General features: G+C 48.7%; 1 protein-coding gene across 2 annotated transcripts; it reads right to left on the reverse strand.

Annotated features, from left to right (window-relative positions):
- Window positions 1–25,588, reverse strand: TMEM150C (transmembrane protein 150C). Of its 2 annotated transcripts, none has more exons than XM_010564404.1 (9): window positions 25,453–25,588; window positions 20,421–20,555; window positions 13,541–13,622; window positions 12,406–12,459; window positions 12,254–12,286; window positions 12,084–12,151; window positions 7,011–7,138; window positions 4,380–4,557; window positions 1–2,130 (listed from the first exon to the last, which is right to left on the reverse strand). In XM_010564404.1, the coding sequence occupies exons 2-9, from the start codon at window positions 20,425–20,427 to the stop codon at window positions 1,922–1,924; spliced, it is 759 nt and encodes a 252-aa protein (XP_010562706.1). In that variant the 5' UTR covers window positions 20,428–20,555; window positions 25,453–25,588; the 3' UTR covers window positions 1–1,921. The 2 variants fall into 2 exon arrangements, with proteins under 2 accessions (XP_010562706.1, XP_010562705.1); XM_010564403.1 differs by having other exon boundaries at window positions 13,541–13,625.
- Window positions 25,589–25,629: the final 41 nt, after the last annotated feature.

Below are 25,629 nucleotides of genomic sequence, written 5' to 3' on the forward strand. Positions count from 1 at the left end.
TTTACAGTAAAACACCCTTAAAACAAATCACTATTTTGTGCTCCATATGCATTGAGTGTGTGTGCCTGTGTAAGAGGATCCCCACCTGCATCTTCTCCAGGCTATTCCCTCCTGCCCTTGCCCAGGAGGAGCTCCCTGGATGGGGAGCCCTGCGCCTCACACTGCTGTGCACTTGGGCCAGCCTTGGCACATCCCTCCAGGAAGGCTTCCCACTAACGACACAGATAAAAGGAGGAGGCCTTCAGCGGTCCAGCAATAGCCCTCCATTGGCTGGAGATGCTCTGGATTTATAACACGGCTGCCTGAGAACAAATTTTGGCCCACAGAAGATAAAATAAAGAGCTGGCTGAAAGCTTTCTACTTGCACTAGTTTTGACAGAAGTTTTTCTCAACAGTCTCGCCTTTCAGGAGAGGCCTCTGACCTTTGCAGAAGACTGAATTCCTTCGTGCCTTTTCCCTCTCAGAAATGCCACAGTGCAGGACGAGTTCCCCTTCAAATGCCTTTTGCCACCATTTTAATTTCTCTTTATTTTCCTGCAGCTCAGACAAGATGCAAACCTAAGCTGAGCCTGACTCGTGGAGGAAAACAGGAGCCATGTTCATAAGAAGCAACTCCCATTGTTCTCCTGCCCGTCCAATACAGCAGCCTTCCCAAAATCAGGTTCTCAAATAGGGGCTTTGAGCTCCTGCTTTTTCTTTGAAAACAGACCTTCTGTTTGAAAACCTCCTTTCAGGGAAGAAGCAGCCCTTCTGGTTTTGCTGTTCCCCTCCTGCACCTCCAGCCCTCAAGGCCACATCACCCAACCTCCGGGGCAGAACTGCCTTCCTGCACCTTGGAAGCCTGCTTAAACCTGTGGCAGACTCTACTCAGGACAACTGGCCACAGTGAGGGGTCCAGAGCCCAGGCCTAGTGTCAGTGTGTCTGAAGTTTGACTTCTAAGTGCACAAGGAGCAAAACCAAACCCTATGCCCAGAACCACCTGCAACAGTTCTGTTATCATTGCAGGTGAGTCCAGTGTCTCTAACACAATGTCTTCCCCCTCAGTGAACAAAAACAAAGCTTTTGAAATATTACACACAATAAGTGGTGGAAGTACTACACACAAAGAGCAGCCTTTTCTGGGTCAGCTTCAGAACACACAGGCATTCCCATCTTAATTCAGCATCTTGCTTCCACCAGTCCCCACCATTGAGTCTGAAACACCAAGTTGAGCACAGCACCCCACTGTGCCATCTCCTGTGGCCTGGGAACAGTCTGCCCAGCTACAAGGCAGCATCAGCCAAGTCTTGCTTCCTGATCACAGCACAGTTTCTCCCAAAACCGGCTTTACCATCAGCTGCTTTCCAGGCTGGAAGAAATGCCTGCCTGCTCACCATAAAAGCCAGTCAAGTTGGGGTCTTCCACTGCCCAATTCCAAGTCCAGAAGAAACGGCCGCTCCTTCTCACCCTACCAAGTTACACCAGTTGGCAGCAAAGAAAACAACGCAAGAAACACACAAAAGATGCGGTCTTGTGACTCAGGAACCAGCAACTCCTGAAGACTCTTGGTGCCTGGAGAAGTTCATTTCCTTCCATCTCCTCTGCAGACCAGGCTGAGGAGTGCCTGTCTCAGAGGGGCATCACGACAAATGGCTGTTGAATGTTTTGAACAACAGGAGTGTGACAGAGCCACTCAGAAAAAGTCACTGGTAGCACAAACTAAACAGCCTGTGCTCTCTTAAGCTGCTGCTGAGAAGGATCCACTCCTCTTCCAGCAGACAGTTATTTTCGTTTGGCTCTTAATGAGACAGCCACCCTCAGAGCCCTTTGGCAATACAATCATGATTGCACATGAAAACAGACTCACCAAAAAAGTGTAAATGAGGTCATCTTTAACCCATGAGACCACACCTGCCCCCCTCCCCCCGACCAGAGGACAGGCTACACCTGATCTGTCTGGTACTCAGAGGCTTCCGATAAGCTTTCGGAAAAGCTCAGAAAGTTTTCCTGGTACTCGGAGCAAACAATCTCAAATCTGTAGTGCCTGAACTCCACTGCAAAGGTGCCAAAGTAGCACAGGAAGCACATCACCAGGCCCCACTGAATCCTGGAAGCATGCATGTGAATGCCCTGTGCCATGAGGATGAAATCTGGAAAAGGAAAGTCAAGGAGAACAAGTGGGAGCAGGGACACTGACCAGGATGAGAGAAAGCCAACAGGAAAGACAATGAATCTTAACAAAGTCACCCAGATGACAGTCAACCCAGCTAGCCATCATCAGGAGAGCGTGAATGTGGTGCCAGAGTTGGAAGGTATGTCAGGTATCCAAAAATGCCCATGGGGTGCAGCAGCTCTCCTATATGGACCAGAGCTTCCTAATCCCAATTGAGGTTGATAAACATTTACAGAGGGAAAGACTTAGGTGCAGAGAAGTCAATGACTTGCTTGAACATCCAGCTAGCCAGTGACAGAGCCAGCAAGCTGGGGATCTGGCTATGGGCCCCTACCTGCCAGGAGATTGCCCATGGGAACTGGATCACATCTCTGCACCACAGGCAATGGGAACACCTTTCAACCTACACTGTGCAATCTTTCATTCTCTTTAGATCACCTGCAAAATCATCCATTTCTGTGAAATCCAGAAGCATCACTCTACACAGTATGTCATGTTAATACTAAAGGAAAAAGAATGCTGTCAGAGCCAGAAACTGTCCTACAGGCTCACATACCCGGGTGCCTGGACCACATATTGCCTGGCATCAGGGTCTCACTGCTGTGCCTCAGTTTGCGTTGGAGTATTCCATAAAAGCAATTCTCAGCTCCCCTAAAGCAGAGGACACCTTCCTGAGCTGGGGCTCTGCCCTAGCCCAATGCACATCTCCTCTAAACCTACTGGCTCTCCTGTCTCTCAGGATTTCCTCTGCACTCCAAGAATGCAGGATCACACATCTTCACAGGTAAAACAAACAAACAAGCAGCCTCTCCCATGCTTTAACTGCACAAAGCAGATAATGAGAGACTTTTAAATCTTGGGCTTAGTGTAAGCAACCAAAGCTTAATTTCAGCAAACAGCATTCTGTGTCTGGCTTTAAAGATCTTCTACTTTCCCTGTAGCATAAGGGTTATGCACAGGCTGCACGGGATGAGGAGCCAGCCCCAAGCCTTCGCAAAGCCAGCGTGAGGTGGGAGTGGAATGGGACTCCTGCCTCAGCCTGCCCCACTCCACAGAGGGCCCAAGGCCTTCAGTGCCAAGCAGACGGATGGGGAGGGCTGGGCTGGGAGTACCCACCATGTCAGTACAGGAGCAGCTACACCCTGAGCTACGCGGCTGCTCCTGCTCCCAGCCTGGCAGAAACCTCCGAAGTCGGCAGTGCAGCAGAAGCCCAGCTCAGCTCCGTGCAGGCAGCCCTACCCCAGACACACATGGGGGAGCTATGGGCTTGGGGCAAGGGGAGGAGGGGAGCACCACAAGAACCAGGCAAACTCCCACCTTACTTACACCAAAGCGTGATGAAAACTTTTCCAAGGAAGCTTAAGACGTGACTGACGGTACATCTTCACACCAATCTGCTATTCCTCTGGACACTGGCTGAAATGTTCAAAACCAGCCAAGTGACTAAGGAATTATTTTAAGAACAGGCTGTTCCCCACAGAGGGGGATGAGCTTATTCCTCGCCATTTATTCCTGCCCTCTTGCTTATCCCAGCACTAAGGCTTATGCAACTACGCAGTGAATGGATCCACCCTAAACAAACACCCAGGGCACATGAGTGCTGGTGCAAACATGGGCTGGAGTGGGGCTGACAGGCACAAGGTGGAGAGGAAGTCACATGTACTTCCAGTCTGAGTGACCACAGACCCCACAGCCCAGATCCCATTTGTAAAGCACCTAGTCTTACCCGAAGTCCACATGACCCAGCAGCTCTTGACTGTGATAACCATCTTAAAAGGCAGAGCTAGATGTAGCGCCCTGGAGCATTTCAACAAACACATCAAAATTTTCTCATCTTCAGAAACCTGATTTCTTTCCTTGTTCCTTTGTTCCCCTGAGAATTTTTATCTTAATATTTTGCATAATCTTAAATGCTACTGTGTAGGTAAGCAGTGGTGCCATTAAATCGCACAGATGCTATTCAATACTGTAACCACTCTGGATATCACTAAGAAGCTTTAGAAACATTTATGAAGGAAGTGAGCCCATCTGTGAAGCAGTGCATCCTGCTAAACACAAGTAGCAAAATGAGCCAATCATAGGATCATGCCATGAAGACAAGCTAAGTAGCATTCCTAAATGCTTTGAGATCCTAGGATGGATGTGAGAAGAGCCAAAGTTCCCTGCTGCAGAGAGTGTCGGACACGTATGATACCTGGCTTCCCAGGCAGCAGGACAAAAGGATACAGAGTACCACACAGAGGGTGATGCTGGCTGACAAGGCGACTCGTGGAATGCCAACTTTCCGTCCCTCGTTCTTCAGGTTGATCTTGAGGGTGAGAGCAGACTGGATCCAGCACGCCAAGGTCCCAAAGCCAAAGGTCAGCGATGTGCCCACATTGTGGATCTCCTCATCATTGGAAAGCTAGGAACAAACAAAATGGTGATTGTTTAGATGCAACAGGAATTATCTGCTAGCTACCTTGGATTGCTGCTGGGGTGGGATAGAGGAAAGTGGGAATCACTGGGATGTGAGGCAGAGATGCTATATCATTTCTTCTGGCAGAGGTGTAAGGTGTAACATAACCAAAATGAGCTGACAGCTGTCACAGTCAAGCAGATCTTCTGCCCAAAGCCCAAGCACAGTGGAAAATGCTGTTGCTTGGGGACTGCCTCCACAGCTCCCTGACAAGACTTACCAATGCAGAGCTCAGAAATAAATCCTTCCCTGGCTCGATGTGATGGCCAGGGCAGGCAAGGACAACCCACTGGGGTCTTGTACAGCTCCCGGCAATGGAAGCAAACTGCAACCTTCAGTGCCAGCTGCATGGAACAGTGCTGTCTGGGGCACAGGGCAACCAGAACCCCAACACCTCCATTGAGTTAGCACAAGCCAAAACACAGACATATGCTCCTGGTTTGGCAAGCTTCTCCCACCAAAAAGCTTGACTGCCTGTTCCCTCTCCAGCCCATCCTCAACCATTGGGGTCTGCGGCAATATGAACCCAATCTCTCTGGAATGCTTCTTTGCTCCTGGGGCTCCTGTGTTTCACGGGGCTCAGTGACTGTGCAATACTGCAAGGCAAATGGACAGCCAGGTTCAATGAGCAAGGATCTGCAAAGAGATCCCCTGAGGCTGCAAATCCATTCAGAAAGCCAAGCATGGACAAGACTTAAGCCAAACAATTTCACTTTTCCCCCTGCCTCCAAGGCTTTTCTAGAAAAGAAACCAGCAGTCTGTAATTCCTCCCTGCAGCCTTGATTCCTGTTTGGTGATTTAACAAATTCCCATCAAACAAGACGCAATCTACAAGATAATAGTCTAGTTACTGTGCCTCCACTGATCTCTCCCTACCTTGAGGTTTTTTTTCAAGGGTAGGTCCAAGTCATAGTACAGGTAAAAATGGGATTGAGCGGCCTTTCCCAAGGTAGCCTGCACTGCATGGGACTCGCAGCCATAATGTCTCTCTAACGCACCCAATCTGTAATTTTCCAGAAATATGATTTAATGACACATTCAGCTTAGCAGTCAGGCAGGGAAAAGCATGGACTAAGGTCTCATTACCACATGCTTTCACAGTTTGGCAAAAGATCTAAGCAAGGATACAGGTAACTAACAGGGAGTAGATAATTAGTTCAGAATTTATAATCAGGCATGATTCAAAGTATCCACTTTTAAATAGCAATCATTTGCTCAGAGGAGCAAAAAAAGGAAGGAGAGGTTGAAACTGCTTCCTAGTGCCTGCCCTGTACTAGAAATACTCTTCTCACACCTAGACAAGGCTGTTACAAAAGCCTCATAGTTCCTAGCTGGGAAGGTCTCATGAAAAAACAAGACTCCAAGTTTTTGGTTTGTGCTATGGAGTTAGGAAGACCAGGTCCAAAACAGTCAAATTATCTCACACCTCATTAAAAAAACCCCAACAAACAACCCCCGCACACACAAAGTCCCACCAAAACAAACACAGAAGACTGTAAAGGACACAAAGCTCCTGCAATTGCTCCACAACCCAAACAGGTACTGGCCCTTCACAAAATAAGTATCTTTTCTGTATTGGCAGGAAAAACAGCTCCCTGCCTGCAAAGCCAGGAAAGAAGCCAGCCTACACTGACCTTTCTCAGTTCCTGTGATTATTGGGGGCCATTACTGAGGCAGAGCATCAGACACAGCAAAGGGATGGGGAAACCCAAGTGTCACTGACTCTAATGCCTTGATTTTCACTGCAGACCTAACGGACACACTCATGATCACAGTGGACACCCAAGCCTACAGGTCAATGTTGTGGCACTGACAGCTTGTTTATTTGTTGCATGTTGCAGAACAGATTGAGAATCGGAGGAGGCACCTCATCCAGACACGTGTCACATTAGGAGAAGTCGTAGCACTCCTCTGATGTGTCCCTCTCATGGCCAGTCTGAGGACAAGCAGGAGGTAGTTTTAAACAACATGTGTTTTAAAAGAAGGACACTGAACTGTCTGCTAAATCTGTAAGGGCAGCTGCGCATCTGTTCACACAGATACATATGTAAACTTCCAGCTCAATCCTTTTACCCAGGACCATCTGTGCCAACCCCCAGGGCTCAAGAGATTCAATAGGTTCCCTGCTCTGGCTCTCGGCAGGTCAAGTGTAAGCATGCAGGTGCAAATCCTGCTGGGAATACGTGAAAAATTATTGTGGCCTTTCATCTCAGCATGTCACTGGAGCCACGTAAACGGCAGATAGAGGTGGCAGAGCAGGTACAAGGAGGGCTGGGGCACAGCCAGACATGTTATATCCTGAGGTCACATTGCAGGTAGTTCAAAGACCTAAGCAGATCTGCTAGAAAAGCAGGAACCTCACAGCATGGACACAGCGGTCCAAGCCTAGAGTGCAGTACCTGAAAGTTGCCGAGTAGGGTCATCCCAAAAGAGGCCAAGCATAACGCCACCAGGCCGCTGATGTTCAGCCAAGGGTTTAGCACCTTTGGCTTCAGCTGAATGAAGCGCAGCACAGCCACGACAAGCGCTGAGAAGGAAACAGAACGCAAGGTGCATCATTAGGTAGAACATGCTGCAGTAACCACTTGGCTGGGGGCTCACAGACCCCCCACCTTCTTTCCACCCAGAGGGGAGAGCTCACTGCAAGCCGGCTAGCTTAGTGCTTCTGCTTGGCCCCCTCCTGCTTAGTCATGGACAAGACTAAGCACAGGAAGCATTTCTCTTGTAATCCAGTTACGCCAAGCTCCCGCGCTTCCTTTTCTCATGATATTTTGCCTAGGAGCTGGGTTGCAAATTTTCTGGGTGAAAGAAGAGCACCTTCCTATTTGCCTGTGAAGCTCCCAGCACATAGTCTATCACATACACACCATGCATTCACATTGCAGCAGCTGGGCTTGCACCAAGTTTCACTCCATCCACGAGCACTGAGCTCTCTTGGAGGAGGTATGTCAAACCCCACCTGTATTAGAAAAAGGTATGAACGGCACATACATATGTCTGCAGGTTTCACCATAATGCCCACTGCCTCTTCTCCTCTGGAGCAAGTTGCTGATGCCACGAACATAAGCCAAAATATTGCACTAATTTTCCACGAAGACTGGAAGAACAGTCCTTCCAAGCTTACAATTAGCCCAAGCGCTATGATATGATATGTGATACATGATATATCATATGATATGACATAACCCCAGGAGATATTCACATTGTATATTTTTTGCCCTCTTTAGGGAATGCTGCATGGAACAACGCAGAAAGCCAGGCAATCAGTTGGCCTTCAGATGGGATTCAAACCAAACCACTAAAAAGCAATATAGCTGAAGAGGGAAATTTGCTGGTTACCGCCAAACACTTTCTTATGCTTATGCTCAAACTGATAGCATGCAGGTCATATTGTTGTCAATTGCCTACATTAGCAAATTACATCTGTATTCTCCACAAAACCCCTGGTATAGTACCAAAAACGTGGTTTAGAAAAATAAGGGCAATGTAAGTGAAAAATATCCACTTTTATCCAAACTGCAAAAGATGTTTCAATTTACTCTCACAATTTGCTGTAGTGAATCAGTCCACTCCAAATCCTGAATACAAGACAACTTTGTTCCCCCCAAAAAAGACAACTTCTGTTTTTCATCACCAGGTAATTGTTTGGGACAGCCACCCTGTGACTACTTGAGCTCATGTGCAGGAACTTTTTCATTTCTATTTCTAGTGGACAGGATCCTGAAATTACACGATCTTTTCCTAAAACACTGCTGGGAATGACAAAAGGTAATTAAAAGGTCACCTTCCAGCATTATGTACAAAACAACAGCATTTTCAATATTTAGTAATGCCTATGTTTCTAGCAATTTTCTATAGTTTTCCTCTCCTATAGCAAAGGCTTTGACACAACTAAGGTGGCCAGAGGTACAAGCTAAAAGCAGCTCTCAGAAGCACCCAATACAGCAGAGGAAAGCTTGGCTTTATCCACAAAGCAGAAATAGAATAGAATAGAATATTTCAATTAGAAGGGACCTACAACGATCATTAGAAGGGACCTAGTCCAACTGCTTGACCAATTCGGAGCTGACCAAAAGTTAAAGCATATTATTAAGGGCATTGTGCAAATGCCTCTTAAACATTCACAGGCTTGAGGCATCGACCACCTCTCTAGGAACCCTGTTCCAGTGTTTGACCACCCTCTCGGTAAAGAAATGCTTCCTAAAGTCCAGTCTAAACCTCCCCTGGTGCAGCTTTGAACCGTTCCCATGCATCCTGTCACTGAATACCAGGGAGATAGATATCTGCACCTCCCTCTCCACTTCCCCTCCCCAGGAAGCTGTAGAGAGCAATGAAGTTGCCCCTCAGCCTCCTTTTCTCCAAACTATGCAAGCCCAAAGTCCTTAGCTGCTTCTCATAGGACATTCCTTCCAGCCCTTTCACCAGCTTTGTTGCCCTCCTATAGACACACTCAAGTACCTTAACATCCTTCTTAAATTGTGGGGCCCAGATGCTGAATACAACGGGATAATCACCTCTTTTGACTGACCGGTGTTTGATGCACCCCAGGATATGGTTTGCCCTCTTGGCTGACAGGGCACACTGTTGACTCATATTGAGCCTGCTGTCAGCCAGCACCCCCAGATGCCTTTCTGCAGGGCTGCTCTCCAGCCAATTCTCTCCCAATTTATACTCGGTCCTAGGTGCAGAATCCAGCACTTGGACTTGTTAAATGTCATCCCATTAATCATTACCCAATGCTCCAGTCAATCTAGATCCCTCTGCAAGGCATCTTGTCCCTCAAGAGAGTCAAAGCACCTCCCAGTTTGGGATCATCAGCAAACTTGCTAATGGTGCATTCAACTCCTGCATCCAGATCACAGACAAAAATATGGACCAGAACTGGCCCTAGAACTGAACCCTGAAGAACACCACTGGTGACCGGTTGCCAGCCAGGTGTAGCCCCATTCACTACCATCCTTTGAGCTCTGCCCTTCAGCCAGTTCTTCACCCAGCGCACTGCGTACCTGCTCATCTCACAGCTGGACAACTTGTCCAGAAGGATGCTGTGAGGGACAGTATCAAAAGCCTTACTAAAATCCAGAAAAACTACATCCACCACCTTCCCTTCATCCACTAGGCAAGTGACCTTATGACAGAAGGATATCAAACTGGTTAAACAGGACTTTCCCTTTGTGAATGCATGTTGAGTGTGCCTGACGATTGCATTGTTCTTTAAATGCCTTTCAATTGTACCCAGTATGATCATCTCCATAACTCTTGCAGGAACTGAGGTTAGACTAACAGGTCTGTAGTCCCCTGGGTCTTCCCTCACACCCTTCTTGTAAATTGGAATAACTTGGGCTAGCTTCCAGTCAGCAGGGACCTCCCCAGACTCCCAAGACCTTCCGTAGATGACTGAGAGGGGTCCTGCCGTAACATCCACTAGCTCCTTCAGTACTCTGGGAGGAATCCCACCAGGCCCCAGGGACTTGGGAACATTCAGCTACTACAGCTGGTCCCTTACAATTTCAGTGCCCACTAATGGAAAGTTACTGTTCCCACACTCGTGGCCCTCCAACTCAGGGGACTGGGCAGCCCAAGGTCTATCTGTATTACTGAAGACTGAGGCAAAAAAAAGTATTGAATGCCTCCACTTTTTCTTCATCCCTATTCGTCAGGTGACAGGCTTCAACAAGTAGCGGTCCAATGTTTTCTTTAGACCTCTTGCTATTAACATACTTTAAAAAGCCGTTCTTGTTGTCCGACACAACACTGGCCAGTTTCAACTCTAATTGAGCTTTGGCCTTTTGTGTCTTCTCCCTGCATATAAGAACCCCAGCTCTGTCATCTTCCTGTGAAGCCTGACCTCGCTTCCAGAGATCATACAATTTCTTTTTCCTCTTGAGCACCACGAGGAGCTCCCTGTTCAGCCAAGCTGGTCTTCTGGCCGGCTTGCTTCACTTATGACACAGTGGGATCACCTGCTCCTGTGTTTCTAAAAGGTCATTCTTAAAGAGTGACCAGCACTCATGGAGTCCTAAGCCCTCAAAAGCAGATTCCCAGGGTACTGTGCTAAATAGCTCCCTGAATAGCTTAAAGTTTGCTTTCTTGAAATCCAGCATAGCAACTCTGCTGTCCTTTTTTCTCATTGCACCAAAAATTTTAAACTCAACCGTTTCATGAGCACTGTGGCCAAGACAGCCACCTTCCATCACAGCTCCTGTGACACATTTGCAGTCCTGAGGTTCCCTGGTTATATTTCTTCTTGCAATAGGAAGAAGCAGCAACAAAAGCATACAGTACAGCTTAGCTTCAAAAAGCCACGTCTTTTGTTTGCCTGCCCTTCTTCATACCACTCACGCGACTCCTATCCTCACATCCACCCAGATCACAGGGTGAGTGAGCATCAAGCCAATTCCTGCCCTTTCATAAAGCCCTTGGACTCACTGGGACATGGTGCAGGTCCACTGTGACTGCTTGAACAGAGTGGTATGCAGAAATGGGGCCTTACCTGGAAGAAGCTGAAAAGACAGGCATGTGTGTATTCACTACTGTCAAACAGCCTTTTTAACATAAGAAGTAGCATGCTATGTACATGTTGTTTCAAGTGGTTTGGGGGTCAGAAGTTTAAATCATATCATCATAATCACATTGCACTGGGTGTCAGGCATATAAATAAAACATGTGCAAGACCCTGCCTTAGCACAAACTGGGGCCAGTATTATTTCTACTAATTGAGACCCTGGCTCAATATGTAAATCAAGATCTAAACTTGAAACAAAGCCATACATAGAAACAAAGTGTAAGAATACCTAAACTGCCTAAACTCCATCCTGAATTGATACTTGAAAATAAGGGAGTTCATGTCAAGGTTCATGATTAGACATATTTTACCAGGTTTTACATCCCAAGCCTCATTTTTTTTATGTCAGATTAAGATTGTTAAGGTATCTTACTCATTCACGTACAGGTCTGGATTAATTTCAGATCTCAACTCAACTGAATTTCCTAGGTTTCTGAAAATAAACATCATTTCCCTCTTACTTCCACTGCTGGAAAATGCCAGTAAAGTTCCACAGATTTAGTAATGGAATTTAGGAAGGGGTGGGGTAGGAGAGACTTCAGCACAGATGATATTTTGCATAATCAGTTGCTACATTTGCCAATATTCCCGTGCAATTATCTCACATTCACAGCATATAACAAAACACCACCATAAAATGAAAAACAGTCACCCAGATTCAAGGCTAAGATGAGACAATTAAAAACATGAGAATAAATCAGAAACCAATAAAGTTCAAATGCATCCAGCTTCATTCTGTCTTTCTACTAACGAAGACAAAATAATACTGTCTTAATTGGTAGTAATCGCAGTTTAAATGATTTCACATCATGAGATTCAAGAACAATATGTATCGAGTATTACTTATGTTTCAGTGACTTCTTAAAACAAATTATGAGAGACAAAGAAACATTCCCCTTGTTCCTACCTAGAAATGCCGCCATGTTCATGACTTGGCTAAACACGCAGCTTGCAGGAGGTGCATCACCTGCAATACTTGGAAAATATAAAGTGTATCACTGTAACTCTAGGATGGCAAAGACATATAAATAACAACCATTAATTAGAACAGTAATTGGAAGAAAGTCATTAACATACCTTATATAAGGTGGTCTTTTGGAACCAGGTTTCCTAAGAGACATAAATGCATAGGAACAAAGATTCAAGATTTTCTTTCCCATTTAGCTTTCATTGTTTTATTGTTTTAAAGAAACAAGTGATTGAACGTAAAGCCCACAACCAGCTCTTACCTATCCGGTACATTTAGTGGGAGAATTTTGTTATCTTCCACTGCTATAAAGTACCTGTCAAAAGAAAAAAAAAAAAAAGAAAAAGAAAAAGAAAAATATTAAAACAGTGTAAAACCTCATCCTGGCTTCAATTTCAGCTTCAATTCCAAGTATCATTCAACACATTAAGTATCTCAAAGCCCACTGGCAGGTTCTGCTGGAGACAGCCTATGTTTCCCTCTGCTCAAGCAGGCAGTTTTGCTCACTTCCTGGCCTAATTATGTGCCTTTCTTTGTGTGCATCTGTTTTGCATGGTCAGGTAGACAAACAGGGTCACTGAACTGAGCTGCCTTAAAAATAACCAACCAGGGAAATGTTTTCATTTTTAATCTCAATAATTTGATTCATCTCATTTACCATGGTCCTCCCTCCACAAAAGCTGTTTTAATACAGAGGGGATGGGACAAGAAGAACAACAAGCAATAGGGGTCAGACAAATGGCTTAAGCTGCCCCTGCTGCTGAAAAACATCCACAGACCATGGCCAAAGCCATATCCTACAATATAACTGCTTCTCAGGCTGAGCATAGCTGCTGATCGCACATTTATTGCTCCCAAATTCATGCTGCAGTCATCTGCCTGCATGCTTGGAGAGAGCCCAGCTCAGGGAAATGCACCTCTCATGTGCATTTTGGTAAGAAGTGTTAGCAAGAAAGTGAGGTGTCAGCATTAAGCTGCTAGCAGGTTGCTAGTGCAGTGCTGGATGCTGCGGATTTTGAGTTTGCACCCCAAAGCAGGGCCTAAGTGCTTCTCCAAGAGCTCTGCTGAGTGATTCAAAGAAAACGTGATGAAAAGGAATTTTTGCAGTTTTGTCTGTCTCTTCAGGCAGCTCCCAGTAACATGTGCCAGGAAGAAGGCAAGGTCAGAAACTTGGCCTGGGGAGCACAGAAACTCAGGGATAAAAATGTGATCCTCCAAGCCATGAACTGGCACAGACTAGCCCCTGCCCCTATCATGTGCCTTCCCAGCCCCACAGTAACTCAAGGACAGAGCACCCCCAAAAGACCATCGTACTGAGACGCAGCCCTGAAGACAGTGGTACTCCAACTGCCCCAGCCTAACTTGCTCTGCCAAATAACCAGCAGGAGATAACTTACACTATCCATAATCCAGCTGATGTAAACAAGGTAAACACAAGAGGTAAAAACATCCATATGCTGCATTTCTTCCCATCCATACCTGCTAGAAACAAAGAACAAAGTAAAAACAAAAGAAAGAGGGCAGTGGTACCCACCTGCCTCAGCCCCCCTCTTTTGAAAGCAGGAAGAGCATCCACACGGCAGGTGCCGAAGCATCCCAGGATCAAGCTCCTAATGGCCAGGCAGCAGTCACTGCAAACCTTTCATACTGTCATTACTGGCATAAGGGGTTAAGCTGCTGCGCACAGGCAGCATCACCCACACTGTGCATAAAAACCAAGGCACAAAGAGCCTCGAGTTGTGGAGGGGGAGACTTTTCAGACACACCTATAGAATTTGAGTGGTTTTCAAAGTATTTTTCTTAAGCATTTTGCACAAGGTGACAACGCAAGACCCGCAGCCCTAATTCCCTGCTACTTCCCATAGGCACAGGGCAAGGCAGCCTCCTTCCCAGGATCATTACCAATTCCACACACGCTGCCTCAGCAAAGCTTGCAGCATGAAGGGAGAAGGATGCACGTGCTGTTTCCTCATCTCCGCAAAGCACACGACCAGCTTCCATCCTGGCTGCAGCAATCAGCTAAAAATAGCGTTTGGCCACACCCAGAGCAGAGCCAAGCTCAAGTGCCAACATTGTCAGGACAAGGCGTTACAAACAGGATCAGCTCTTGACATGTAGGCACTGTGAAATCCTGCACGGGGCGTAAGGATGCTGCGTACACCTCCTCCTGAGGAAGCATTTGTCCTCCAGGCAAGATCACACTGGATGAGCATCTGAGATGCCGGGGCTGTTCCCATAACATGTGCAACTCAGAAACGCAGCTAAGTTGCTGTGCTGTGGACACAGAGAGTCCTGTGTCTTGCTGTGAATCCTTTGACAATGGACCAAATATTTCCTCGTGCTCTGTCCTCCTCCATAAATGTTTCTCCAGGCCCCGACACAGCCAAGAGACACAGCCAAAGGCTCACGGCTCCAGTGCCTGCTTTACTTTCACCAGGGCAGCAGCATCTGCACCCCTGCGCTCTCTCTCCTCCTATAGCCTGCTGCAGGGCAGGCATTTCCTGGGGTTACTGGGGTCCTCGCAGGACAGCAAGGTACCCTGGGGTGCCAGGGGAGCTCGGACATGATGGCCTTTCACTAGAGCCTGCTTGTATTTGCAGGTCAGTTACCTCATCCAGGTCCTTAAAGCAATGACTCTTCCCTTTGCTCCAGAGAAGGAAGCGCCCACGTTGTCATCCTCCTCCTCTTGGCTTCCCTGGCCTTCCTACATCTGCAGCACAGGAGGTCTCTGGGCTGCTGCCCTGCTCTCTCCCTGCTGTGAGGACCCACAGAAGAGAGTAAGCACCCTCGCCGTGTCACAGCCAGCCCCCAGATCACCACTCCTACAGGACAGCCCCAGGCTGCAAAGGCAAGGGGCCTCAGCCACTGACTCCCGCCCTGCGCCACAGCAGGGGCTGTGTCTGAAGGGGCTGAGGTGAGGCTCCCCAGACCTGCAGAAGGCATAGCAGCCTCACACTTGCCCCTACAGGTCAGCTGTCTTGTCTTCCCCACACATTGCCTGGCAGGGGTAAAAAACAACACCCTTGCGGTACCCTGAGCCACACCACACTTGCACAAAACCACGAGGCCATAATTTGGTGCTGTCTGTACAGCCTCGAGTGAGGCTGAACTGCAAATCTTAGAAGACAGAAAAGTGATCAGATAAGGACTCTTCCCTGACCTGGGAGCAGAGAGAACTGCAGACAGGGAGCATGAAACGATGAAAGTATTCAATACGTCGGTTTAAAAGGCAATCAGCTCCAACACATATACACATCTTTAGCATGGCACAACAGAGAAGAAATTATCAGTGAGGGTGGTTTCCCCATCCATCTCATCTCTATTCCTTTCCTCCCGCACAGGAGACACAAAGCGCTTCACAGCTCTGTTCCCTGCACAGCCCCTGCTGTAGCAGTTGCAACTATTCTGTGAAGCGCTGCCCTTGCCTTTTCCTCCTGCAGCCCATCAACATGCAGCAGCATCCCTGAGCTGGTGTTGGCCGTTGCTCTCGTACCAGGAGACCCGTACTGGCAACGTCAAGGACCACTTCCAGGTGGCAGCTGCCTCACCTGTGGCAGGGCCACATCCCTGCCAGACCCTGGCAGCACAGTGCCCAAGTTCTCATGCCCTGCGCAAGGGAACCATAGCTGTAGCGGAGGTCCCTGCTCCTGTCTTGGCTGAAGGGGAGTAGGCAGGTAATGTCACCTCCGGTTACAGCCTGTGTTTCTTCTGCAAGGTAATTACTGCTAATGCAGTGCTTGACTCTCCTCTTTTCTCTGGCGGTGGCTGGACTAAGCCAAGGTAACCATTCTTTCAGGTCAGGCGATGGCAGATCTTGTTATATACCTTTCCCCTTTGGAAAGGTACAAAGGATTCGTTTACAAAATAAAAAGCAAATACTAGCCATAACACTTGTCTTCATTAATGGGTTGCCACAGGTCCTGCCTTCCAGCATGCCTCCCAGCCTTCACAAACTATCGCAGCATTGTCTGTTGTGCAGAGAGGGAGGCGGCACAGGGCTTTTCCCCCAGGCAGAGCATCGAGGCAGCCCACAGTGGGGACTCCACGCCAGGATGAGGTGGGAAAATGCAAAAATGCTGTCCAGATAACCATTACTCTGTGCTGAGCTCTGCAACGTAGCAAGGGCAGGACTGATGCCCAACCTCATCAAAGTCAGTGCAACACAGCTACAGATTCACTCCGCTGGAAAACAGCCCTGTGTTTAATATTCACTGTGCCATACAGAGTCCCCTTCTATCAACCACTAACAGAAAATGACATCCGAAATCATTGCATATTAAATGAATGACTAGCACAGAGCACAGCATCCCGAGGGAAGCCAGGTCCATAGTTAGAGAAACACATTCATTTCAACCGGTTAAAAGGAAACACCCAGAGAACACACCCCCCGCACACCTCTCATCACGGCCAGTTGGGTTCGCACCAAGGAGGAAGAACAGCACTCCCAGGGAGTACAACAATGACCTGCACGGGGCCAGGTCTTCCCCAGAGCTCAGTGCAGCCAGGGCTGGACCTTTTGGGAAATAAGCACCCCACGTAAGGCCAGCTGGCCTCCCAGGATGCTAAGCTCTGTGCAAGCTTGCCTCTCACAGCAGGCAGCAAGAATTGACCAGGGAACGATGTTGCCACTATGCACCCTCCTCTGAAAGACTCCATCCTGAGGCATGGGTGCAGGACAGCATGAGAAAGTACTCTCTGGCACACCCTTGCAAGAAGAGCAGGGGGGGCAATGGCTGGACCAGCAGCGTTGCTGGCTCCTGCCAGCCCACACAGGAGGAGTGAGCCACCTGTGTCTGACAGATGAAATACCAAAAGCAGGAAAGAAAGGTCCCTTTCCCCCATGTCCTCAAACGGCAACACCTTTTAATGCTGTCCATTGGCACATCCCACACATGCTTGAAGCTGTTTCAATATCCCCATGTAGGAAGAGGATGGTTTAAAAACAGGACTCAGCTCTTGCACATTTCTCATTTACTCCCTGCTGCACTATTCGGGTGCCAGGAACAAAACTGCATGTAACCTCACTTCCCTCCAAAGGAGAAACCCCTAGCATGTGCCAAGCCTGCCTAGCTTTGCACTCGTGTTCAGTGGATATCATTCTCAGCAGTTGCCTTTGGGTTAACCTCTCTTCAGGGATGGCCGCGATGTTTGTGTCTTCAAGCCAGGAGACTTTCATGCACGCTAAGACCAGCATCTCTAACAGCAGCCAGGAACAAGAGAACAAGGAACCCAAACGACAGCCTCCCCTGTAGCACCACAGCAGTTTAGCCAAAATAAAATGCCAAGAGCAATAGGAAAAATAACCTAAATTCTCTGTGGGAAATGTAGAAACAATTTCTTTGACAGCTAATTGCTCCACTGGGATGACACAAAGCCAACCTTCCTCTCCAGAGCTCTGTTCTGCATTGCTGCCGTGACCAGCAATGCCAAATCTGAGCAGTCAATGCCAGCTGGTGACAACAGCCATCTCCAATGGCCTGTGTTTCCCCAAATAAACTCACTGCGTCCAGGAGGCAGTTTGTAATTGCATACACCCATTTGTCTTCCATTTTTAAGGCTTGCACAAGAAGGCCTTCAGCAACAGAAAGCCCTCATGGTGCAATGGCTCACAAGGCTAATAAAAACATGTTTTCAGCCTCACAGCTGACCCCAGCTGGAGTCAGCCCACCTTCCCAAAAGCACACGCTGTGGTTTTCCAATTCCTCTTGACTGACAGTCTCACACCAGCATTGCAAAAACCCTGTCAAGGTGCGCTCCTGCTGCCAGCTATCATGGGTCAGGGTGCAGAACTGCAAAGGGTTACACATCAGCACTGCCACAGGGCGTGTCTAGAATTCTCTCAGTGCAGGCTTACTCCCTTCCTTCATTCCCATTTTTATGTCTAAATTGGCTCAGACTGTCAGCTGTTTGCTCTGCTTTTATTACCATCGCCCCACTACACCCCCTCAGCCAATTAAGCTCCCATTCCTCTAATGTACACACTTCGATTACAGGAGGCAGCTCACCAAACATATACTGCTGCTTGCTCAAGGTTCGTTTAATGTGGGCATCTTAATTTAATCTGCCAAGCAAAGTTACAGCGTCTTCCTGAAGCTGTTTTCGCTAGAGGACATGAATGTACGGACGGACAAAATTACCACTTTAACAGTCATACATCTTTTTTAAGACTAGAGCATGCAGATGAATTTCAAGGGTCCATACACAAGCTGCACAATAAGCCAGAGCAACGCTCCAGCATTTCACAGTGCTAGGCCATTGAGTCATTTCAGAGAATAGGTACAGAGCCAGAAGCACTGGGAGGAGGATGGTGTTCAAAACATACGGCAACTCATAAAGAATTTCTGCCAGTCAGCAATAATCAAAGGGGAACAAACACAGTTTGTCTTTTGGGGGAGCCCACTATAGCTCTCTGTTGCTTTTAAAAGCAAAAATAACCACAGTCACTTGATACCTAATTACCGTAACTGAGCAGATACAAACCAGCACATTATACAACTTGCCACCCACAAGACACAAATGCCAACATAACAAAGCACAGCGATTTCAGGTTTATCTCAAGGTTCCCAGCCTGAGCGTACAATGAGAGAGATAAGGCATGCCAGAGACTTGTAAATACATAACAAAACAGCGGGGTGTCACGGTTTAAGCCCAGCTGGCGATAAAGCCCCACACAGCCGCTCACTCCTCCCCGCCCCCGGTGGAATGGGGAGGAGAAAACACGACAAAAAGCTCATGAGTCCACACAAGGAAGGGAGGGATCACTCACCACTTACGGTCAGAGGCGAAAAACAGACTCAACTTGGGGAAAAAACAAAATCAATTTAATTTACTACCAATCAAATCAAAACAGGATAATGAGAAGTAAAACCAAATTTTATAACACCTTCCCCCTACCCCTCCCTCCTTCCCCAGGCTCAACTCCACTCCCGGTTCTCTCTACCTTCCCCCTGCCAGTGGTGCAGGGGGAACAGGGGACGGGAGTTGGGGTCAGCTCCCCACACCTTGTCTCTGCCGCTCCTTCCTCCTCAGGGGGAGGACTCCTCACTCGTCCTCTGCTCTACCGTGGGGTCCCTCCCACGGGAGACAGTTCTCCACCAACTTCTCCTGCATGGGTCCTTCCCATGGGCTGCAGTTCTTCACGAACTGCTCCAGCGTGTGTCCTTTCCATGGGCTGCAGTTCTTCAGGCACAGACTGCTCCAGCACGGGCTTTCCCATGGAGTCATGGCCACCTTTGAGGGCATTCACCTGCTCTGGCTTGGGGTCCTCCATGGGCTGCAGGTGGGCATCTGCTCCACCGTTCACCTCCATGGGCTGGAGGGGCATCACCTCCTCCGGCGCACCTCCTCCCCCTCCTTCTTCACTGACCTTGGTGTCTGCATAGGTGTTTCTCTCACATTCCACTCCCCACTGCAGGTTTCCCCTTCTTAAATATGTTATTGCAGAGGTGCTACCACCACTGCTGATGTGCTCAGCCTTGCCCAGAGGTGGGTTCGAGTTGGAGCCAAGGAAGCTTCTAGCAGCTTCTCACAGAAGCCACCCCTGAAGACACCTCCCCCCACTACCAAAACCCTGCCACACAAACCCAAAACATGGGATAACAGGAAAAGATGCGATCCCCTCCATCAGCAGGGTATGATGCTCTGCTTGCTCCAGGTACCCACCTACCATCTCAAGGGTGTGCAGAAATGCCATTTTCATTTATTTATATAATAGAGGAATGGGAAAACGTAAAGACATCTCCAGGTTGTGCACAGGGGAAGCAGGAGATGCTTCAGTAATCCTGCAACGATGTTGAGAGGTAATGCTTTCACCCACAGAAACATTCGTACATATTTCTTGTCTCATTTCACACACTCTAAATACATTCAGTGTGCTAATGAAATGCCCTGGCCAACACAAACCTAACAGAGATGGGCAAAGTGCACCAAAGGAATGAAACCTTCTAGTCACCAAAAAGGGGGACAGAAAAGGCTGTATTAGCATCTGATTGCCCGCACCATCCCTCCAAGTTTCCCTGGGAAGCTGTCTCCTGGGGCTGTGTAAAATTAGTTTGTTATCAATTCTGTAAATATGTATATATTCAGCCTTTCCTGAGTGCCTTGGTAAGAAGGCCATGCGGCCAACAGCATGTCCTACCCAGAGATACTCCTGCAGCACCACTGGGTCCTGAGGCCAGTGTCACCCCTCTGCACCCTACTGTGCTTCAAAGAGTGCACTTGGTATGCTGCTTCCTGCTGCTGCACAACCTTTACGCTCAGTCACACATGAGTACTTACAGGCCATTTAGGAACCAGTGTTGACCTGCTGCGTTACAGCCAGAGACGTCGACTGTAAACTCTTCTGGGCCAAGTCTGCCTTTCCCGTATTTGCTGTTGTACAAACCAGGCACGTCCTGCTTCAAGACCAGGCTCCTGAATGTTATAAAAGAAAAATAAATATAATTTGCCACCTTAGGACCAAAGGGGTGTTTTGCAGGCTTTGACAGCGTTGTGCTCTGACCCATGCACCTACATCAGCCAGCACTGACTCCATGAGGTCCCACTCACACCATGAGCAGGGCTTGGGCAGTCGTGGCCCTCAGCCTGCAATAGGCAAAGGAGGCAGAGGCAGGAGTGGGTAAGGCAGAAGGCACACATCCAGTTCAGAGAGAAAGCTGGGTCAGCAGGTGGTGAAACCAGCTGGGAGCAGCCAGGGCTTAGAGCAAGACAGCAAGCTGCGGAGCACTGCATTTTGCAGGTGCTGTGTGTTTGTTTGCCCCAAGGACCCCATTCTGCTTGGGAGCACCCACTGCAACATTCAGCCCTTCCTGGCTCCTCGTGACCGCAGGAACTGCGTGAGCCAGGCAGCAACCAGCCTCTGGCAAGTCCTCGCAGTCTGAGTGTGTTGGACTGGCCGTGTCCCAGGACAGATGCCTTACTGCCTCTCCAAGAGCAGAGATGCTCAAGGCTGGGGCCACTTTAGCCAGACCTCTCCCGAGATGCAAGAGAAGCCTCTAGCAGAGGGTCTCAACACAGACTCAGCCCCACAGTCCCAAACCATCGCCTCAAGGGCGTATTTTCCTCTTGCACGATTAGCCAACCCTTTGGTCTGGGATGCTTGTGAGAATGGCACTTAACTCAAAGTCCCAGCCAAACCCCAAAGTGAAAAGGTGCTGGCAAATGAGGATGGCTATTTATCTCCTCATAAAATAAAAGACAGCAAAGTTCTCCCTGCTTCAGCTATGCTGTGATGAAAGAGTCTCTGAAACCATCTCCTTGCTCTGCAAGTAATACACAAATGCAGGCTGATGTTGTGGCAAAGCCCAGAAAGTCTGAGGCACCATGCAGACAGGCTGTCCAGTGATCATCCCCCACCTTAACCACCCCAATCTAATGACCACTGCCTGAACCAGCAAGAAGCCGTACAGGTGTTTCTCCTCCCATAAGGTACAGTGATCTTAATGGTCTATTAATAAATTGATAGAGGTCTGCAGAGGTGTTTTATTTGCTCCTCAGTTCCAAAACCACAATTGCCTTCAAGCATTTCCAATTTGCATGAGCAAGCAAAGCTAAGATACACATTACAATGGAAAGGGCTACGAAGCATGCCCAAAAGGTTTGTCCCGTTATCGGGAGAACAGTGTAAGTGTTGGGAGTGGCAAAGAACATGCAAAAGGGAGGCAAAACCTGGCAAAGAAAGAGACAGATATGTCATGTTGAGTTACAGATAGCTTTAAAGGTAAGGAAAGACAGACTTAAGCCCAGAAGAGCAGACTTAGCAGAGCAGTTATTCCTGGTTATATTGTCTCCTTCTCCTGTAGTTTATGGATGAGAGCGTGCATACCCTGGAAGGCCAGAACAGTTCCAGGTTTCCCTCCCTTCGCTACCCTGCCACTGTTTTTTTCCCCAACAAGCACAAAACATACACTCAAGCTACAGGGCTTCCCATGCAGTGTAAGCAGGGCTTTTCCCACCTGTTCACCTCATCTTTCACCTCTCTTGTTCCTTCTCCCCATCTTCTATCCACTGTTTGGAAGCACAAGCTCCTTTCTTCACTGCACTTTGCAGCTCTACACTTTTGGAGATGTGTGCACTGTCCCCAAAGCAGCATTTCCTTCGGTTACACCAGTGGGCACCACCAGCAGAAGCATAAATACCAAGCAGTCTGCACTTGTCAGCCATGGGGAAAACACCCAAGTGTGGCATAGCACACTGAGCTTTCTCAGGGCAGTTTTCCCTCAGCAACCTCTTCAGCCTGAGGACTTGTGCCTCCTGCTCTACTCACATGGCAAACTGAGGTCCTTTCCCCCTTGTGTTAACCACCAAAGTCCCAGAGAAGCAGCAACGAGATGATGGGCCGGAGGGTGAGCTACAAGGAACAAATGTGCAGCACCCATGACTTGGCTTTTGTCATTACTCTAATGTAGCCCTCTCTGGCATAGAGATTGTCAAGGGTACAAACTACCACATCAGCCTTTTGGCTCCGTTTAGACCTGTGGAAATCATTTGCCCTGAGACAAGTACAAGGTAAGCAATCATACTTAGGCATTTCTGTGGTGTTCATCACTGCCTCGCCAGCATTCCTTATTTGTAGAATTAGTTACATTTAATTACCAGTCTCCCAGGCTGCTGCAACCACAAATTGTTGTTTGCAGGGTGCTCAGATGAGCTACAGGAGGAAGGTGTCATACAGTGTTTCACTTCACGCAAACCTGTTGCAAACACAATGGACAGAGGGGACCAGGGAACAACCTCCACCTCTTAAAACAGGGGTCAAGCCTGCAAGCCTGCTGTGACCAGCTTCTCCACCACATCCAGAAGGCTTGAAACTTCTGCTGTCTTTTAAAATATTTTCAGAGACAGACTTTCCTGTAGCGCAAGAGACCACATTAAACCACCACTAAGAGCCTTTAGCTGGGCCAAGACCACACTGGGGAGGCTCTCCCTGACAAAGCTGTGGCCATCTCCAGTGGCTTGGCCAGGCAAAGTCCACTCGTGCAGTCCTGTGGTGCCAAAACTGACAGGCCCCTGGCTCTTCTGGTTGAGGCAGCCACCACTACTAAGCCCAGCGGTTCCTGATGGGGAGCAGGAAATAAGACGGGGAGGGCAGAAGTTCTCTCCCCAGCTACCTGGATCTGCCCCAGCTCAGGAAATTGAGAGGAGGATGCCAGGCACTGCCCCTGCCATTGCAGCAGACCAGCCCAAGTCCCCCAGGCTTTTCCTCCCTTCCCGCTGGTCCCTGCAGAAGAGGCAACCCAGACTTCTCCTGATGGCACCAGGGAGCACCTTGGCCTCCCCTTCCACCAGACTTGCCCAACATGCCACCTGTTCCACAGGGGAGCACAGCTCAGCAGCTCCTGGGTGCTAGGGAGGAGGCCTCTGCTTTTCTGTGTGGCAGGCAGGGTGGAAAGCAGGCTTCCCTCCTGTATTGCACACGAGACCAGCCCTCCCCAAGGGAGCCAAGTCTGCATGCCTGCCGAAGGCAAACACTTCTCCACTGAGCAAACAGCACTCTTACAGAGAGACTGCTGCTCTAGTAGGCACCTCTCCCTTGCAGGCACCACCATCCAGAGGCAACCTCAGCATTAAAAATTTGCATCAAACCCCATGCAAGGTGATCTATAGCTGTTTTAACAGTTCCTTTCACGGCTTCTGAAGCTTCATCAGGCTTCTTTTCCTCTCCTCCCATTCACTCCACCCTTCTCTCTCCACCTGTTCCAATGTGCTTTGCTTCCCTTTCAATCCTCTTATCCTGCCTTCATCCCTGCACCTCAGGTGACCACTTCTACAACCTGCGGGGACCCAAGGCGAGGGGAACCAGGCACCTAGAGACTTTTGCAAGTCTTCTTGAGACAGCAAAAAATATCATAATTCTCATTTTAGACAATGGGGCCAGTGAGTTGCTTGCCAAGAGGTCACAGGGGAAATGGGTGGCACCGAGGAGCATGCATTCAGAGTCCTGGTCCAAGCCCCCTACCGCAGCAGCAGCATCCTTGCCTGCCAGCCATCCTCCCTCACAGTTTATTCCTCCCAATATATTGTCTAGGATCATCTCTCTTGTTTCCCACAGACCTTTCTCTGCTTCTTCGCTCCCACTTATCCTGCAAGCAGAGCTCACTGTTTCAGCTTGGACTGCAGGATTGGGACCTTAAAGTGTTTCTGTTGGGCCAAACCGCAATCTTGCAATCTCAGGCTGCCCGGAAATGGCTGGGGGAGGAGAGGAAACTGTGGACATGAGACTTCTACCAATAAAAAACAACTGAAAATGTTGGTGTTCATACGAGCACACATCCCTGCTCTGCATCTGAAAAGCAAACACTGCAGTACAAAGAATCTTAAAAGGGCAAATGAAACAACTGCGCTGATTTCCACCACCCAGGCTCAGAAAATGCTGACAGCTGGGCACGAAGAACAGCACAAGAAAATAATCTGACTTTTAACAGTACAACAGTGAAAACAGGAGCTAGATGTTTGTCAAGCAAATATGAGTCCCCGTTCTTTACCCTGTTACCCAAAGGCAGAAAGTCAGGAAGAATCAAGTCCCCTTCTTTTAGGCAGTTTTATCCATTTGAGCAAGACACAACACGCAGGCAGTGTGTTAGGATATACCTTTCACACACTTCCCTCCTCCATATTGAGTTGCTATTCATAATTAACCATACATGCGTACGTTGCTATGGTGTAAGGACTGCTTGAATGTTGATCAGACAGTCCTTAAGGTCACTTTCCTTAGAAGCTTTGTTTAAAATGAAAAAAAAAAAAGGGGAAAAAAAAGGCAGAAGATTAGATTAGCTCAGAATTTCTTCAACCTTTATAGCCTGAGGGCTCTGAACCAAAGGTCTGTGCATGCTGCTGTAAAAAAAAAAGCTAAGACTGAGATCCCAAGCGACCCCATCGTCACCCTGGGACATTAGCACCCGGCATCGGCTTGTCTATCATTCAGAGGCAGGATCTCTCCCTTCCTTCCTGGAGGGACTGCAGCAGAGCCAAACGGCCTTTCTGGAAACCTCTTCCCTTCCCGGCAATTTAACGGGACACAGCCTGCGTGGCAGGCACCCTGACAGGATCCGAGGAAGGCAGGACCTGTCCCACCCCGCAGCCTCAACCCAGGTGAGTTTCCCCACGGAGCCCCGCGAAGAGGTCCCGGCAGCAACCTGGCAGACGGCCCTGCCGAGCTCTATCATCACGAGGGATGCGAATCCCTCAACCCCGACGGGATGCCACAGAGGGGCTCACGGGCAAGGGGGATGCCGAAATCGTGACCTAGAAGATCTCTTCCACAGCCGGTCCTTCAGGCCCTGGGTCAAGCGGCTCTAGTCGGCTGACCTACCCTGTGTCTCTACCTGCCGCAAATCAACAAGCCTCACGACAGGCAGCACTGGGACTTCAGCTCCTCCCGGGCGCTGCAGCACCTGCGGTGCCCCAGGCCGGGCCAGCCCCTCGGAGGGGAGGGCAGCGCTCGCCAGCCGCAGCCCCTCGGCAGGGGGGGCGCCCTCCCGCGGGGCTC

This window comes from Haliaeetus leucocephalus, unplaced genomic scaffold (assembly GCF_000737465.1).
Source record: "Haliaeetus leucocephalus isolate CR32 unplaced genomic scaffold, Haliaeetus_leucocephalus-4.0 Scaffold178, whole genome shotgun sequence".
In the NCBI taxonomy this organism is placed as follows: Eukaryota; Metazoa; Chordata; class Aves; order Accipitriformes; family Accipitridae; genus Haliaeetus; species Haliaeetus leucocephalus.

Excerpts from the sequence above, each read along its gene's own strand:
- TMEM150C (XM_010564403.1), bottom strand. Across the intron at positions 4,558-7,010 it reads CCCTACTCGGCAACTTTCAG|CTTTCCAATGATGAGGAGAT; the intron begins GTACTGCACTCT and ends GTTTGTTCCTAG. Across the intron at positions 2,131-4,379 it reads CACCCTCTGTGTGGTACTCT|ATTTCATCCTCATGGCACAG; the intron begins GTATCCTTTTGT and ends TTCCTTTTCCAG.